Genomic DNA, 18,199 nt, shown 5'->3' with positions numbered 1-18,199 from the left:
TAAATAAATCTTTTAAAAAATAATGCCATAAAAGATCATTAAGTGATTCTAATTTACATCAAATTTGTTAACCTGAGTCACAAAGATGAGCCTTCTTACTTCAAGGTCCTGAGTTTCCTGTGAAATATTCTGTCATCTGCAATGTCTTACAGCAAGCTTATAAGATTTGTGCAACTTTTTTTCATGGTTAGATAAAGGCTTTTTATTTATTTATATTATATTTTTATTATTGAGGTAACAGTTTATAGCATCACATGCTATTCAGGGGAATAAGGTGACACCTCATTCTTCCTTACACCTGAGTAGTATTCCATCGTGTATAGATATACCCCATCTTCTTAATCTATTCATCTGTCCTTGGCCAGTTAGGTTGTTTCCATAGCTTGGCTATTGTAAACATACTGCAAGTAACATAGGAGTGCATTATACCCCTTTGAGTTAGTGTTTTTGCATTCTTTGAATAAATTACCAAGGCATGGAATTGCTGCATTGTATGGTAGATTTTTGATATTTTGAGGAATGTCCATACTGTTTTCCGTAGGGGCTGGACTGGCTACATTCCCACCAACAGCGTCCAAGTGATCCTTTTTCCTTCCACATCCTCGCTAACGTTTGTTGCTTTCTATTTCTTCTTTTGCCATGGATCATTCTCACAGGTGTGAGCTGGTGTCTCACTGTGATTTTAATTTTCATTTCCCTGATGACAAGTGACACTGAACATCTTTCCAATATAAATGGCTTATATGTCTTCCCTGGAAAAGTGTTTTAGTTAGCTCATAAAGCCTTTTTATTTTTGTGGGAAAGACTTCCTAGTAGGTCTGTAGGGTAAATTTCTGGGGAAGCCAAGTGATTTCCAGCAGAGCATGGTCTCCTCACGTTTAGATGAGGCTGCGCTCTCCTGAGGTTCCGCTGTGGATAGAAGGAGAATGGGCTCCAGCTCCGGACTTAAAAAGCCCACTTACTCAATCCTCACTTCCTTTTCTAAAGAATCTAGTCTGTGAGTCAGCTGGGGCTGCAGCATTACCATTGGTGTCAGCAGCCTGGACAGCTTGCAGACACCGGAGCCAGCTCCAGGGCGGGGCGCGCGCTCTCTCCCCCACCCCTTGCTCCGGAGCCAGCTGGTTCTTACCAGCTTTGGCAGCTTTGTGTTGTGCTTGTTATGCCCTGCAGTGGCTTTCCCCGTGCATTCTGGAGAGGAACAGCCTTGTCCTTAGGGCAAGGGTTGACCACTGGCACCTTGACTTAAATGTACGTGGATTCATGTGGATGTGGATTTGTAGCCTTTGGGATATAATTTTGAAATTAATTCTTAGAAATCATAAGAATTAGTGGGTGATAGTTATACACAGTGTCAAAGCAACTACTTTGATTTTGGGAAACTTAAGAGAGAAAGACGCCCTAGCCAGCTTCCCTGGGCTAAAGTTTAAATATAGTCTAGGAAGCAAAACCTTTCATTAGCATATGTTTGAACAGATCTAGGGGGTGGGGGATGACTTTTAAAATAATTCCCTAGTGGTTTAGGCATTTGTGGGGGTCAAGTAGATCCTGTGAGCTGCCTGAAGGTGGCTGAGTTCTTTGTGCCGGCTGTGCTGTTGGCTCCCAACTCAGCTGGGCAGTACCCCTCAGAGTTCACTCAGCTCTGCCACCTCTGTAGTCTGGTGCAGGAGTTCCCCTGGGAAGCTCAGTAGGACACTGTTTGTACTCCTTTTCCAGCTTTCATTCCGTGACCTCCAGTGACCCCAGGGAAATCAGACAACCTAAGGCCAGCCATGTCAACTTGCCAGTTGGTGATATAGATTTAAGTGTTAGCCCTGTTCCTCCTTATGAACTCGAAGCACCTCCTTGCTTCCCTTTCCTATGATCTGGGCTGGGCAAGAGAAGAAGAAAGAAGGGGGGAAACCCACAAGACTAAACAACCAGAAGCCTAAGAAAAGTTTAGGGAATTTTTGTCTTGAGGTTATTTGACATGTTTCATTTTTTTTAAATTTTTCTAACTTTAAAAACAAGATAAAGGAAATAAAGTTGAAAACACAGTAAAATAATCTAGCCTTAACACCTAGATGCAATAATTATTCCCATTTGGGCAGCTTTGCTTTATCTGTATCTCTGAATGTATATTTCCAGTCTGTTCTAAGACTTACCTCTAAATTTCTTAAAACTGGTAACACTTCTTTCGAAGATTTTCCTATTTCCCTGTTAACTTTTTTGTTTGCAAAGTATATTGCTGAGTAAGTTTGGATTACTCTTGCCAAGACCCCTTACTCTGGTTTGAATTAAGTGAGAAATTGTTGTATAAGGTAGTCATTAGTATCTGAACTTAAGAATTGAATTGTGTTGATAGATTTTTTTAAGTTAGGCTTGCATCTTCATTAGATGAACTTTCTTTTATATCTGAAATCCTGGAACCTCATAGATTTGGATAACAAAGCATTCCTTATTATCTGAATTCCTCTACGTGTAGGGATACAGAGATTCAGCTTCAAGATATATTTATATGGCAAGGAGGGTTCCCTTTTATTAGAACCCAATCTTAAATGTCTCCATAGATCTATAGGAGGCCATAAAATCTAATTTGATCTTGATTAAGTAGGCGCTTGGAGAGCACGGGAAACAAGCTTCAGAAAATATCATAATCCTTAAATAGCTGTAGTTATATAGTTGTTTTTGTAATTCCTTTGAGACAAATCTTCAGTGGAGATTGAATTTGATTTTTAACCAGTCACTGGTCTGTTGAGATCTGAAATATTTTCAAATGGAACACACAGTTGTTGGCTACAGTTGAAGTGAAGGTATGTACAGAATCTCTCATCTTTATCTCAGAGTAGTCCTTGCAAACCCTGCCACTGGCCCCCTTTACTCTGGTTGAGGGGCCAAGGCAGGCGCTTCTGGTCATGGGATTGCTTGAATTCAGTTTATAGGGATTGCCAATTTCTCCAGATGCAGTAGGTCCAGGTAGGAAGTGACATGACCCAGCAAAGAGGATTACTTTCACACTGGATAGGTGTAATCTGATCTTGAATCCTGACTTAGTGATATGAGGCAGGTTACTTAAACTTCTTAGCCTCAGCTTTCTCATCTGAAAAATGGGACTAAAAGAGCTACCTTAATAGCAATCAGATTGCACATATTTTATGCTTAATCATCTAGCATGGTATTGATCATATTTTTTCTTAAATTCCCTTTTTGTTTACTGGATCTAGGTGACAGGCTAGTCATCTCAGATGGAATATCATCTAGTTTCAGTTGAATTTAGCAAACAGGCTTCCAAAAACTGATATTAATGTGATAGAAATTTCCACAGACTTAACATAAAACTTTTCCATCTTTCTAAGTGTTGGATGAGGTCTGGGGGAAAGCGGAAAGGGTAACTTTTGACTATAAGGAGCGTTCTTGAGTCTCTTAGGCATATCTGGCTCCAGAGGGACCTGGTGGACTCTGACTGGGTAGTGCCAGGAACGAAGGGGTTAAATTGAACCATTTTAGCAGATTGGCAAGGATCATCCTGGCTGGGTAATTAATGCTCCATTTCAGAGGGTCAGTGATGCATCAAAGTTGTTAATTAGTTTTATGAAAACAGATTGTGCAACCACAGGGAAACTGTAATTGGGTAGTAATTGAAAATAACTCAGTGGTGAACCCTAGTTGAGTGAACCAGTTGGAGGTTACATGGAAGGAGAGAGTTGAGGTGGTGTTGGAGGGTGAAATAACAATCGTAAGAGCAACAATAAATAAGGCATCATTTGAACAGAGATGACCTCTTCTACCCTTGTTGTGTTTAGAAATGAGGAAACATGTCGGAGGAGGGAAGTGGTTTTTCTAAGACCACACAGCTAGTTAGTGGTATGTCTCCTTTTGTCCCTTGCAATGACATTCCAGGATTTTCATGATTTTTAGGAGTTGACTATGGGGAACATGAACTACATGGTTAAAAGATGACTTCTGAGCTTGGCGTTCTGGGCCTGTTCCTGTTGGCAGAGTATTTACCCTCAGAAATGCTGTTCAATCAAAGGAGAGAAGAAATGTAGTCTCTGAATGTTGTTTCACATATATACCGCCCTTGATAGGAATAAAACTTGGAAGGATTTTCCTTTGCTACACATGGCTCCATCGTATGCTGTTGCTGGAGAAACCCTTCAGACGTCCGTAGCATGTCATCTTAGGAAAGGGCAGTGAACAGGAAAATTGTTTTTTGGTTTGATATTCATAGAGGTGAATTATTTATGAGCCTCAGTTTTCACTTGGAGTGGCCACATCTGTTTTGGAACTCTGGTTGAGGTGGGAGTGGAGGGTTGTGAAGACACAACTGGAAATGAAGAGAGCAGAGGTCACAACCTTGGCTTATTCGAGATTAGCCCAAATATGAGTCAAATTACTGTTCTCATAAACAGGGCTATAACCCTCTGTAGCTGATAGATGTTCAAGCCTGCAGATTTTAATCCATACCCTGCTAACCTACTCCTTTTGGCTGGTTACATGGACTCTGTTTCTGTGAATCAGAAAGGAAAATCCTTGGGTTAGCAATGGAACTGCAGGTGTTACTCAGCCGTTGACTAAGGTGCACTGTTTATCTCTCTTCCCTTATCAGTCTGGCTTAATAAATATGGTATCTGGAAGGACAAAGTGTACTTGCACGGAAACTAACCAGGAGGATTTTTGGGACTCTTTTGACCAAAATAAATTGCCTGCTCTTAAAGTTCACACAATAGAACTATTGTGGATTTCGCTGCTTAGGGAGCTTTTCCCTCATTAGCCCTGCTCTCTCCTCTCCTCTTTTGCACTAGAAAGCAAAACAAAACAAAAACTGTACTTTTCAAGTTTCTCTAAAGAGACTTCAAATATCAGGTGGAGACATTGCCTTCACTGGCGGCCAAGTTTTCCAAGAGGTTTTTAAATCCGGCTTTATGCCTCACTGCAGTAGGTTGAGGGTAACAGCACTGCCTTTTTGTGCCTATGAACCAAAGTATAGAGAACAGCTGGGCCAAGTACAGGAGATCCCAACTCCCTTGCTCCTTGGCTACCAGTATAAATAAGCACCACTGCAATCACCATATTTCCAGTTAGCAGAAGGAAATACTTATCAGTAGTGACTGGTCTTACAAATAGCGTGTATTGTTTCTCAATTATAAAAGTTAATATGTCCCTATTGAGAGTTTGGAAAGCTCAAAGGAGCATAAGGGATAAGTTCCTTATAATCTATTTTGATAAGTTTGTGCCTAAAGCTTTTATAAGAAGATAAGACCCTCTTCGGTGGAAATCTAGCTTTCTTGTTTAGAATATTTGTTTTGGGAGATGTCCCTGGTGGCACACATGGTTAAGTCTCAGCACTATGAAGCTATCGCCAGCCACCTCAGCACGAGTTCGATCCCGGGCAGGGAGCTACCCACATGACACAGCAGACCTCTCCTGTCTCTCCTGCTGCTCCCCTCGGCAGTATATTTTAGTCAATCTGCTCATTCTACTCCCCACTCTGTCTCTGGTTAATCCTCTCACCCCCCACCCACCACCTCTGGCCTACACCCTAATTCTTGTATACATAAATAAATCTTTAAAAAAAAAATTTTCTTTTCATCACAAAATCTTATTATAAATGGTCTTCATTTGCTATAAAGTCAATACCGATTTTATAGTTATTCTACATATCCTAATGACTCAATTTTCCAGTTAGAGATATCACAGGTAATAATTTTTAATAAAGTGTTGTTTTGCAATGGATAGTGTAAATTAAGGTAAACTAGGAAAGTAAGTTTCTAGGAGCTGTTTTTTTCCTTAAAGGAAAAAAATGCAAGTAACTTTAGCGAAATCTAGAATGCATCCATATACTGTGTATCCTGCACGAAGTGAGAGACAGCTGGACTTAGGAACTGATATTTTCTGGAAAGATGATTACCAAATGGTCTCTGGTTTTTACCTGTGGTTGGTAGCTTCATTGTGGTGATATGAACCATCCTTGGGGTCTTCATCATAGTCACTTGTTCTTTGTTAATTATGGGAGAGCATCACTTCAGCTTTCTGTTTTTCCATATTACATTGAAATTCACGCACTTAATATCTCCTGGTAGGATCCTTGGGCAAAAGGAGGGGAAAAAATAAAATATTTAAAGCTTTGAACTAAGTTCAGGAAATAGGTGGGTGGACCTCTTCTTAGTCTGTTGGCATGTGATTTGTGGGTGGGAATTTCTTTTTAAAGCAAGAACAGTGCACTATATTGACTGACCGTGACATCCGAAGTAATGTCCGCGAGAACCAGAGCGTAGACAAGTGTTCTTTGTCTAATTGAGTGAATTAAAAATGTGTATTAACATGAGTGGCCATGTGCATTTTCAGGAATAGAGGCAAGTACCAAAGCCTATTGAATTAAAAATTTAAAAGCATATACATAAAACTGGTCTGTGGATCAGAAGGGGGCCGTTGGGAATGTGTGTTATCCAACTCTTAAACTTGTGCTGGAAGCAGAAGCAGGGTGTGGGAGGTTGTGCCGAGAACAACTGTTGGAACACAAGACCTGCGTACTCATCATTGGTTTTCAGAATCTGTAGTCAGCTGCAAGAATTTCTCAGGCCTTAGGATGTAAAAGAGGCAGTTGTGTTTTCTTTATGTATTTTATAACTATTCAAGGTAATTTTCTGAAGTCAGGGTCAATGTCTTCCTGGTTGAGGCACTTGACGTGTTTCTCTCGACATGTGAGTGAAGTCACGAGGGTTCTAATGTATGGTGATTGATGGCTCTGGGGAGGGGTGCACATCACCTCCTGAACTCTGCCCTGTGTGATCAGGCCATCCAGCTCCCAGATTTTCATCCATACTGGAAAAGCCAATAAGAAGGTTGGGTCAATGAACCAGGCAATGTCATAAATATCTGCCAAAGCTTTGAAGTGTAGTAAAGTGACCTGGCACATGAACCTGGGTTGAGCTCTGGCTTTCTCCCTGTACCTATGCTGGGCCTTTCTCATTTCATCTGCAGAATGGGGTAACATCACCTCTTACTTCCTCCACCATCTCCATTGCATACCTTGGTACAAGCCGTGATTATACTCTCCACCTGGCCACTGCAGTAGCATTCTAACTCCTCTCCCTAAAATCTGTTCTCCACACTCCAGAGTGCTTGGCAAGCGCACCCACTCCCTTCGAAACCACCTTATTTGCTTACTTGTTATTTTCTTTCTAAGTCCACTCCAGAAAGCAAGCTTCCCAGCTTCCATTATATCCTGAGAGCTGATGCTCTGGCTCCAGCAGGTGGTCCCCACTCTCTTCTCCCAGCTGCTTTTCCCTCTGGTGTTCTGTTCTCATTCTTTCAATCAGTTTTATTTAATTCCTGAACTACTTTGAAATGGGAGTCAGGAAACCTGGGGTGTCTAGTCTTAGTTCTGCCACTTACCAGTTGGGAGCCCTTAATTAAGAAAATCACTTAACTTATCAACTTAGTTTCTTTTACCTACAAAAAGAGACTGTGGGTAGGGCTGCCATTGTAAAGTACCACAGGCTGGTTAGCTTAAAACACAGAAATATATTTTCTTACAATTCTGAAGATCAGAGGCTTGAGATCAAGATTTTAGTACAATTGGTTTCTTCTGAGAGCTCTACTCAGCTGGTAGAAGTTACCTGTCTTCTTGTATCCGCACAGGGTCTTCCTTTTGTTTCCCTGTGTCCTAATCTCTTCTTATAAGGACACCAGTCATATTTGATTACGATCCAGTTTTACCTTTTCTTATGAAAGACCCTATCTCCAAATACCGTCACATCCCGAGGTATTAGGAGTTATAACCTTAACATAGGAATTTTGGGATGACATAATTCAGCTTATAATAGCGGGGAATGTACTAGATATTATCTATGACCTTTTTTTCAGCTCTACAAAATTATAAGTTGGAATTTCCTCTTCACACCAATGTCAGTTCCACTTGTGAAACAACAGCTTCGTCCATATGCTTCCTAATCTTTAATGCTCACACGTATTTTCACATATTTTTGAGGTGTTTATAAGTTTATGTGTATGTGATAAAATATTATCAACTGTCGAAATGGGAGACTTTATGTAGAACGCATTAACTAGAACAAAAAAATAGCATCTGAGGTACGGGGCTTTGATTATTTTTTAATAATTGTTCTTGAAGTGATAATAAAAAAAACTCATTTTCTCTCACAGCTGGAAACTGACAAACTGGCTCTCCCGATGAGCCCCAGCCCACTCAGCCCCAGCCCGGCACCCAGCCCCAACACAAAACTTGAGAATTCCACTCTCCTGACAGTGGAGCCCTCCCCGCTGGATAAGAACAAGGGCTTCTTCGTGGACGAATCTGAACCTCTTCTTCGCTGTGACTCCACATCCAGCGGCTCCTCGGCACTGAGCAGGACAGGTTCATTTATTACCAAAGGTACGATGCAGGCAGAGGGCACTTACTCTCTAAGTCTGTCTCCAGAGAGCCCCTGCGACTCTCTCACTAGTTCCACACCGAGGCAGTCTTTGATTTGAACTTGTCTGTGGATGGAAGGGGCATATTTTCAGCGACCTGCCAAGAAAACCTGTCCTAGACGGACGCCTAATAAGGCAGATCTGAGAGAAAACTCATCATTGGCCAATGCAGACCAGCCTAGAAAATCTTTAGGGCTCCAACTACCTGGCGGGGAGCCGGCACCCTTTATGCTCATGATGCTATCAGTTGTGTGTTTCGGGTAAGGTCTGATAAAATGTAGTCTGGCAGGTTTTTTGGAAATTATTTACCAGGCTTGCCGAGTCCAAGGATTTAAAGTACAACCTATCCTGAGGGAAGTATAGATTTTAGTGACTCAAATTAAATATCGCCCAGGTAAGCTTGGTTCCAAATAAGAATGTTTAAACATAATGGATTGCTGGTTTTGGTAAATGATTGGCCACGTTTAAGTTCTTAATAAGAAGTTAGGGAATTAGCACACTATATTGATCACAGATTTTTGATAGATATTTCCTAGTTTGGGTAATTCCACAACTATATTTTATGTTATATTTGATATGTTTATGGATTTTATGTATTTATATTTTATATACGTAACACTTACATTCATCCGTTTTCACCTTGTGGTTTATATTGTTACATATTGTATTTTAGAGAAAGCTTATTACAATAGTAGTAAAAGTTGCAGTTCCTCACCCCATTGTAATATATGACCTAAGAGACAATATTTTCTTATTTAAGTGCTTTCACTCTGAGCAATTTAGTTTAAAAATACTGTAGTGTAACTAGCAAGTCAGATAAGCACACAACATTGCCCTGGAATTTTTGAGGAAAAAATGGTGCGTTACTATCTTTGTTTAGTAAATGCATTACAGATGCACAAAGTAGTAAAGTTTAAGGTTTTTTAAAGTATTTCAGCATTTTTCTTCTAGCTTTAAAAGAATTTTGGAGAAGTGACTTAAGTTCAGGCAAAGATCATGTTAATTATGCATCCATAACCCGTTCAAGCAGGTCCCTGTCTGATCTCCAGTAGGCAAATCCTATTTGTTATCTTATCACCAATGCAAGTAAAAACTCCTGTGTTATTCAAAATGTGCCAGGGGTTCACTCATTCACTCGCCCTGGGGTGGGGGTAAGGGGTTTGGGGAAGTAGGTGGCTGTCACCCTTGGTTCACCTCAGTCGCCTCAGTACTGTCCTTTAATCCCTTTTGCCTACAGAAAAGAAGGACACAGTGTTGCGACAGGTACGCCTAGACCCCTGTGACTTGCAGCCTATTTTCGATGACATGCTCCATATTCTGAATCCCGACGAGCTGAGGATTATCGAAGAGATTCCTCAGGCTGAGGACAAGCTGGACCGGCTGTTTGAGATTATTGGAGTCAAGAGCCAGGAAGCCAGCCAGACCCTCCTGGACTCTGTTTATAGCCATCTTCCCGACCTATTGTAGAACACGAGGGATACTGCACTCTGGAAATACTCAAATTTAGTGTCAGGGTGGTTTTTTGTTTTTGTTTTTGTTTTTAATTTTTTTGGGGGTTGTGTGCGTGATTAAAAAGAGTCTATGGCCAGTGTTCTGAGTTCCTTTTTTTCTTTTTTCATTAACCCTTCTGGGAAGTTAGTTTATAAACCTTTTCAAGATATAACTGTTGCATAGTACATACCACTAAAGTTTTTTAGGTTCCATATTTTCTCTGTTTTTGCCTTCTTATGTATTTTCAAAATTGTCCTGTGCACTTTAAATTCACTTAAAGTACCACAAATGCAGTGTGGCCTTTTCTGCACACTGGATTTTGAGGCTCTTAACTTCTTAAAATGTAATGGCATCTTGTGAATTCTAGAAGCAGTCTTCATGTCTCAATATCCACATCTACTTATCTACTTTTTTTAATTACTACTTTTTATTATTTGTCATTTACGAATTTTCTTAAGGATCAAGGAAATGTAAGACTCTGCTGAATTTCTGTAATGCTATTAGATTTTGAGTTACCTTTTTGATATGCCTTGTTGTAGAGTTCATATTCATGGCTGAAACTTGACCACACTCTTGCTGATTGTATGGTTTTCACCCGAACACCATGTAGAATTCTTGATTCCTTGTGCTCCTCTTACACTAATATGCTCTGGGCTAGAGACATGAAATCCTCAAGCCATCAGGACTTGCTATTTAAGTGGCTTGACAACTGGGCCACCAAAGAACTTGAACTTCATCTTTTAGAGATTGAGCTCTTCCGGAACATGTTGCTACAATTTGGAACATCATAATCGAGTGCCAGTGGCACCTTTTCATAGGGAATCTGCCCAGTTTTGCTTTCAAAGATGTCTTGTTTTTTATATACACATAGTCAATAGGTCCAGCCTACCCTCAAGGTCTTGGTCTTGGTGGGATTCTTTCATCAATCACTTTAATTAAAAATGGCTGCAGCTGTAAGAACTCTTGTCTGATATATTTGCAACTATGCTCTCATTTATAAACATACTCTCTAATGCTCAGTTGCCAGATTCTAATGCAAAGGTGGCGTGGACTCCCTTTATGTGGGCGGGGTTTGTGCGTAGAGGTGAGGGACTGATATCAGAAAAATGCCTTCAACTGTACTAATTTATTAATAAATATTAGGTGTTTGTTACTTGAGTAGTGTGAGTGTATTTAATTCTTGCCTTGTATATGTGCTCAAGTTATAATTATGGCTACTCTCTTGCAAAAATATGTGTATTTTAAAAATCTTATCCTTTTTTAAATTTATATATATTTTACATCATTCTTTACTTTTGTACAATGTGTGCTTTCTCCTCTCAGGTGTAGTCCCTGTAGAATTCCCACCACCACTTTACCCGTGTACTATCACCATAGTCCCTTGTGCTCCTCCCTCCCCTGGTTTGATCCCTCCCTCTCCTCTACAGAGTGTCTCTCATTTATAATTGCTTGTTAATTTTTTTTATTTATTATAATTGTTATTTTTTTCCTGATCCCTTATTTGGTTCCCCTATATTCCTCCTATACGTGAAACCATCCGATATTCTTCTTTTTCCTACTGGTTTATTTCACAGAGCATAATCCCTTCCAGCTCCATGTTGTGAATGATATGAGTTTATCACTTTTGATTGCTGAATAATATTCCATTGCATATATATACCACATTTTCTTGATCCAGTCATCTATTTTTGGGTGTTTGGGTTGTTTCCATATCTTACCTAGTGTAAATAGTGCTGCAATAAACATAGGGGTGCAGGTATCCTTTTGGATTAATGTTTTTGTGTCCTATGGCATGGAACTACTAGCTCCATTTTTAATAGTTTGAGGAAATTCCACACAGCTTTCCATAGTGGTTGGACAAGTTTGCATTCCTACCAGCAGTATAGGAGAGTTTGTTTTTTTCTACATCCCCACCAGCATTTGTTGCTGCTATTTTTGTTTAAATATTTGTCATTCTCACTGGTGTAATGTGGTACCTCGTTGTAGTAAAAACTCCATCCTTTCTAATCCATAAACCATACAGATTGGTAGGGGTTTGTGTCTAGAAAAGTACTCAGATTCAGGGAGAAGGTCTACCAACCATTGAGGATGATCAGACATTTCCCAATCTTTTGGGTTAAACTCTAAATCCTGCTCTTTCAATTGCTCCTATTTTAAAAATTAAGGGTTTGGCATGGAGAAGTGCAATGATTAGGACTTAGAAGCATGTTCTTATTCATTTCCATCTAGGAAATTTACTACTTATGGGAAGGGTCTATACAAGATGACAGGGCTCTATGTGAAATCTCATCAACTGTGAATGACTTTAGGAGGCTTTCTTCCCATAAGACAGGGCAAAATTTTATGTTGATGGGGGTAGATCACATTGCATTACATTTTATCTACTGTATTTTATATTTCATCATACGTCTCCCTTAGCTTGGAATTCCAATTGCCAGAGTTTAAGCAATTTTGGGTTCCTCTTTCAATGAGAAACTGGAAGTAGATACTCTGTCTGAATACTCTGACACCCATGTCATCAACACTGAAGGGATTTTCTGGTTTCACTCACTTCTATGTGGTCGATTTCATGAACCATGTGGCATTTTGATCTCATGGTTATCATGCCAGATTTCCCCTTTTCTTTTACCGATAGAAGATAGGAGTCCTTTCCAAAAGAAAACAAACTAGAATGGGTCATGGACAATAATTTGTATTTCAGAGGGATTTTAGGACTGCCATTTATTTCATGTTGGGTGGAAAAGAGTGAATGATGAGTCAGCACTGAGGTTATTAAGTTTGTAAATTATTCATAAGTTGGAGATGTTTTTGTTAATCACACAGCTTTATACTTTACAAAGTGCTTCTTATATTATCTTATTGAATCCTCACTACTCACCTAAAAGATAGGTACTGGGCCTCCCTGGTGGTGCACAAGGGGTTGAGTACAGCACTATGAAGCTATCCACAGCCTCTGCAGCATGAGTTTCATCCCCTGCCGGCCAGGGAGCTAACCCATATAGCACAGCAGACCTCTCCTGTCTCACCCGCTGTTCCCCTCAGCAGTGTATTTCAGTCAGTCTGCCTGTTCTGTTCCCCACTCTGTCTCTGGTGAATCTTCTCACCCCCACACTTCTGGCCTGTACCCTAGTTCTTGTATGCATAAATAATCTTTAAAAAAAAAAAAGATAGGTACTATCTTCTTATTGTGCCCTTTTTATAGATTAAAAAATAGACTTGTAGAGGCCAGGGAACTTGCTTATGGCCTATAGCAAGGTTGTGTCTGATCATTTTAGGAAACCTGATAGCGTTCCTAAAAAAAAAAGGTGCAAACTCCAACTGCATTATTAAAATGATCAGAGTTGATGATAGTCTCATATATATACAACATTGCTCACTTCAGGGGTTTTCTCTGGTTTTGCTGAGCCAAAGATCTCCAATGTGGTAGGTGACAGAGATAGAGAGTTAGACAGAATCAGGAACCACGTAGATAGGGAAAAGACTGTCTTCAATTACTTGAAGGGCTAAGGAAGAGACAATTTATTTTTCTTTAGAGAGTAATAGTGTTTCCTCTGGGCTGACTTAGGCTAAATGCAGAGGAGCGCTTAAGCAATTAGATCAGACTGCTTTTCTGAGTAGAGAATGATCCTGGGAACAACTGGGTGCAAGATCACCTGGGAATGAGCAGTCTATAATAAAGCAGGCTCCCAGAGAGTGATTCAGGTTTGTGGTAAATTTGAGAAGGAACTTATACACAGTTTTTCTGGAAAACCTCCTCAGACCACACTCTGAGAAAGTGCTTTAGTTCCTTGCCCATGTGAACAGAGGACCAGCCTAACCTCACAACCACACCACCTTGGAGCTGGTTAGAAATGCATAATTTGAGGTCACGTTGTTGTGTTCCTTAAATTTTAATGAGCAAATGAAACAAACACCCAGGGATCTTGTTAAAATGTAGATTCTGTTTCAATTGTTCCTGGGGGGAGTCATCCAGGGACTATGGATGCTGCTGGTCTCCAGGTCATGCTGAGATCTTGCCTCAGTTTCACTGAAAGGGAACAGGGAGCAGTGATATGGGAGAGTATTACGCTAAAGCCATGGGAGAGAGATTTTTTCCAGAGCTGGGTAATACTGGTCAAATTCTATAGCAGGTCAAATTCTATGCTCAGATCTAGTTGCACATTGGAGTCAACAGGGGAGCTTTGAGAAATCCAGCCAACTATGCTGGTTCTCAAGGAATGGGACCCAGGCATCACCTTTTTTTTAAAGCTCCCAGGAGATGTTATGTCTGTCAATTTAAAGAAACACTGATTTAAGAGCTTGTGAAGAGGGGCCTCCCCTGGTGGCGCAGCAGTTGAGCGTTGGGCTGTGAGGCTGCCCACAGCCTCTGCAGCGCCGGTTTCGTTCCCCGGCTGCCGGTGAAGGTCCCACCAAAAAAAAAAAGAGCTTGTGAAGAGGGTGCTTCTCAAGTCCCACCCAAGATCTGATGGATAAACCTTAACAAAGTTAACCTCAGAGTAACAAAATCACAACCTGAAGCTGCAGTTGTGATTCTTTCAACTGCAGACCCATTTCATCATCTTGCCCATTCATCCATGGAATGAACACCAATTTGAAGACTGATTATAAGCCAAGCACAATGCTAGAAGCTAGAAATGAAAAGAATTCCAGACAGGATTATAACTACCAACAAGATTAGTGCTTAAGTCTATTCACTGCTGTATTTTCAGCATCTAGAACAGAGACTGGAATATGGCAGATGCCCCGTCACTATGCTGATAATAAAGGCATGTAGGCTCCTGGTCTCAGGTTCACAGTTCAGTGAGGGAAGCAGGACATTATAATCAAGCTTGTTTAAGTAAAATGAAGAAAATACACAATGAAGGTATTAAGAGCCAGAAGCCAAATATGAGCCAAGGAAAAATATGCAAACTCCCTAGTCAAATCCTGCCTTATTTATTATAAAGAAATTTATGATAAATATAAAGCAAAGGGCTGACATGTCCAGATCCATGCTTTTCAAAACTTTGGAAAGTGAGAGAAGTTGAAAAGGGGAAGAAAACCTGAAGGAAAATGTAGGTAAATTGTAGATATTTTTATATAAGCAAGGTGCTTGTATCATTTACATTGACTGCTTAACCACCTCCCAGGTATACTGTGATGAGACCTGAGGCCCAGTTATGTGACTACTTGCAAATCTCACATATCCAGAAAATGGAAATGTATAGCACCTTTCATGGAACACCTCCTGTAAAATTTCCAAGGCAATTGACACTATTCACTCTTACATCTTTTTTTTTTAAGATTTATTTATTTATGATTATAAGAACTGGGGTACAGAGGTGTGGGGGGGGGTGAAAAGGTTCAACAGAGACAGAGTAGGAAACAGTACAGGCAGATTGACCAAAGTACACTGCTGAGGGGAGCAGCAGGCAAGACAGGAGAGGTCTGCTGTGCCATGTGGGTAGCTCCCTGGCTGGCCAGGGGATCAAACTCATGCTCCAGAGGCTACAGACAGCTTCACAGCATTGCACTCAACTCCTTGTTCCACCAGGGAGGCCCCACTCTTAAATCTTAATGTGAGGCTTAGGATGTATGAGCTGCTATTATTTTCATTCTTCCTATAAGGAAACAGGCACAAATAGATTGTGATTTCTCCAAAGCTAGACACTTTAGTAAGTGGGAAAGCCAGGAAAGTTAGTTGTAGAATTGAGTGAACCTGGCATATTTCTAAGTGATAAGGTGAACTGGGTTCCTGTCTGCCTAGACTCTCCATCTGGTCTTACCCAAAGTTGAATTGTGTGTTTGGCTTTCTTCTTGTTAATTATTGTTTTTTATTTTGAAATAAAATACTCAAGAAGGGCCTCCCCTGTGGTGCAGGCGGTTGAGCATGGCACTGTGAAGCTGTCCTCGGCCTCTGCAGTGCTGTTGCAGCGCCGTTTCAATCCTGTCCAGCCGGGGCGAGGGTCCCACATGGCGTGGCAGACCTCTCCTGTCTTGCCCACTGCTCCCCTTGGCAGTGTATTTCATCAGTCTGCCTGTTCTGTTCCCCGCTCTGTCTCTGGTGAATCCTCTCACCCTCCTGTGCATCTGGCCTGTACCCTGGTTCTTGTATAAATAAATAAATAAATAAATAAATAAATAAATAAATAAATAAATAAATCTTAAAAAAAAAAAAAAGATACTCAGGAAGTTTCAAAATTAGCATAGAGAGTTCCTATCTAGTCTTTGCCTCACTTCCCCCAAGGTAACATCTTTCAAAGACTTAGATGTTAACCAAACCAGAAAACTGACATTGGTATGTTATAAAACTAATCTACAGATTTTATTCAGTACACACCAGTTTTTACGTACACTTTTTTGGGGGGTGTATAGTATATGAAATTTTTTCACGTGATGATGTATGTTACCAACCCCATAATTAGAATATAGAAAAGTTTCATTACATCAACCTTTATAGGGAAAGCTTCCCTCCACCCTAAACCCTACTATTTGTTCATCTTGCTTATAGTTTTGTTATTTAGAGAGTTCTATAGAAATGAAATCATATGGTGAAATATAAATGGAATGATATGGAAGGTTGATGAAACCTGAGATAGGCTTTTTTTCACAATTCCTTTCATACCTAATCAAATTGTTGCCTATATCAACAGTGTGTTCTTTTTCACTGTTGAGCATTACTTTGTTGTAGGGATGGAAGACCTGTGGACTGTTTCCAGTTTCGACTGTAACAAATAGAGTGGCCATGACAATTTGTGTGTAGGTTCTTACGCAGAAATAGGCTTTATTTATTTAGAGTAAATACTAAGATGTCGGACTGCTGGGTTAAGTATGTATTTTTAACATATAATAAACTTAGGAGGCCTCCCTGATGGCACAGGGGTTAAAGTATCAGCGCTATCAAGCTATCACCAGCCATTGCAACATGAGTTCAATCCCCAGCCAGGGAGCTACCCACAAGGTGCAGCAGACCTCTCTTGTGTTGCTCGCTGCTCCCCTCAGCAGTGTATTTCAGTAGATCCACCTGTTCTGATTCCCACTCTGGTGAATCCTCTCATATCCCACATTTGGCCTACATCCTAATTCTTATGTGCATAAATAAATAAATCTTTTTAAAATATATAATATAATTCCACAGCGTGGAATTGTTGTATATTTCCTGAGTCACATGTAAGAGATCCAGTTACTCTGCATCCTGGCTAATCCTTAATATTGTCAAACTTGGATTTATAAAATTACGGAGATATGCAGCTAGGTAAGAATTTAAAGTTGACAAGTTCTACCTCTCTGATGCCCTTAGATTTAATTACTATAATTTCATCTTTTTCTTTTTAAAAATTTTCATTTTACTGGGGCAAGGCACTAGCATGAGATCTATCCTCAACAAAGATTTACAGAATAATTAAAGATAGGTGTGTTACACAGCAGATCTCTAGAACTTTTTCATCCCACTTAAATGAAATTTATGTTCCTTCATTAGTAACTCCCTATCTTCTTCCTGCCTGTAACCCCTAGCAACCACTATTTCACTCTTTGAGCATATTAATTTTACTATTTTAGATACCTCATACAATCCTACAGAAATTTTCTTTTTGTGATTGGCTTATTTCACTTAACATAGAGTTCTCAAAGTTTATCCACGTTATCACATATTGCATCATTCCCTTCTTTTTAAAAAAGTTTTATTTTATTTATTTATGTATACAAGAGCTGGGGTGTAGGCCAGAGGTGTGGGGGGCGGGGTATGTGAAAGGATTCACCAGAGACAGAGTGGGAAGCAGAACAGGCAGATCTACTGAAATACACTGCTGAGGGGAGCAGCAGGCCAGACAGGCGAGGTCTGCTGCACCATGTGGGTTAGCTCCCTGGCCAGGGATCTAACTTGTGCTGTGGTGGCTTCAGTTAGCTTCATAGTGTTGAGACTTAACCCCTTGCGCCATCAGGGAGGCCCTGCATCATTTCCTTCTTGTTAAAAATCAGAATAATGTTTCATTGCATCTTCATAGCAGGTTTTCTTTATCCATTCATCTGTTGATGGACATTTAGGTTGCTCTTTGTCTTAGTTATGGTGAATGGTACTACAATGAACATGGGAGTGCTAATGTCTCTTTGAGATCCCAATTTTTTAGGAAAAATACCCAGAAGTGGGATTGATGGATCTCATGGTAGTTTTATTTTTACTCTTTTGAAGAATCTCCATATTATTTTCCATAATGGCTATACCAATTTATATTCCTAGCATTAGTGTACAAGTGTTCCCTTCTGTCCACATCATCAACATAAGATACAAAAAGATAACAATATTTATTATCTTTTGACT

The 18,199-nt window shown here is 40.1% G+C and overlaps 1 protein-coding gene across 1 annotated transcript in view; it reads left to right on the top strand.

Moving 5' to 3' along the window:
• Positions 1 to 11,053, top strand: part of TNFRSF21 (TNF receptor superfamily member 21) — a 70,440-nt gene extending 59,387 nt beyond the window's left edge. Inside the window, exons 5-6 of the mRNA XM_037519848.2 lie at positions 8,143 to 8,371; positions 9,647 to 11,053. Coding sequence (XP_037375745.1) covers positions 8,143 to 8,371; positions 9,647 to 9,876 — 459 coding nt within the window. The 3' untranslated portion in view covers positions 9,877 to 11,053. The remainder of the gene's footprint in view (positions 1 to 8,142; positions 8,372 to 9,646) is intronic.
• The last annotated feature ends 7,146 nt before the right edge of the window (positions 11,054 to 18,199 follow it).

This window comes from Talpa occidentalis, unplaced genomic scaffold (assembly GCF_014898055.3).
Source record: "Talpa occidentalis isolate TD23 unplaced genomic scaffold, MPIMG_talOcc4v2.1 talOcc4.2, whole genome shotgun sequence".
Taxonomy (NCBI): domain Eukaryota; kingdom Metazoa; phylum Chordata; class Mammalia; order Eulipotyphla; family Talpidae; genus Talpa; species Talpa occidentalis.
The sequence above is the reverse complement of the archived record's forward strand: the minus strand, read 5'-3'. Positions and strand labels throughout refer to the sequence as shown.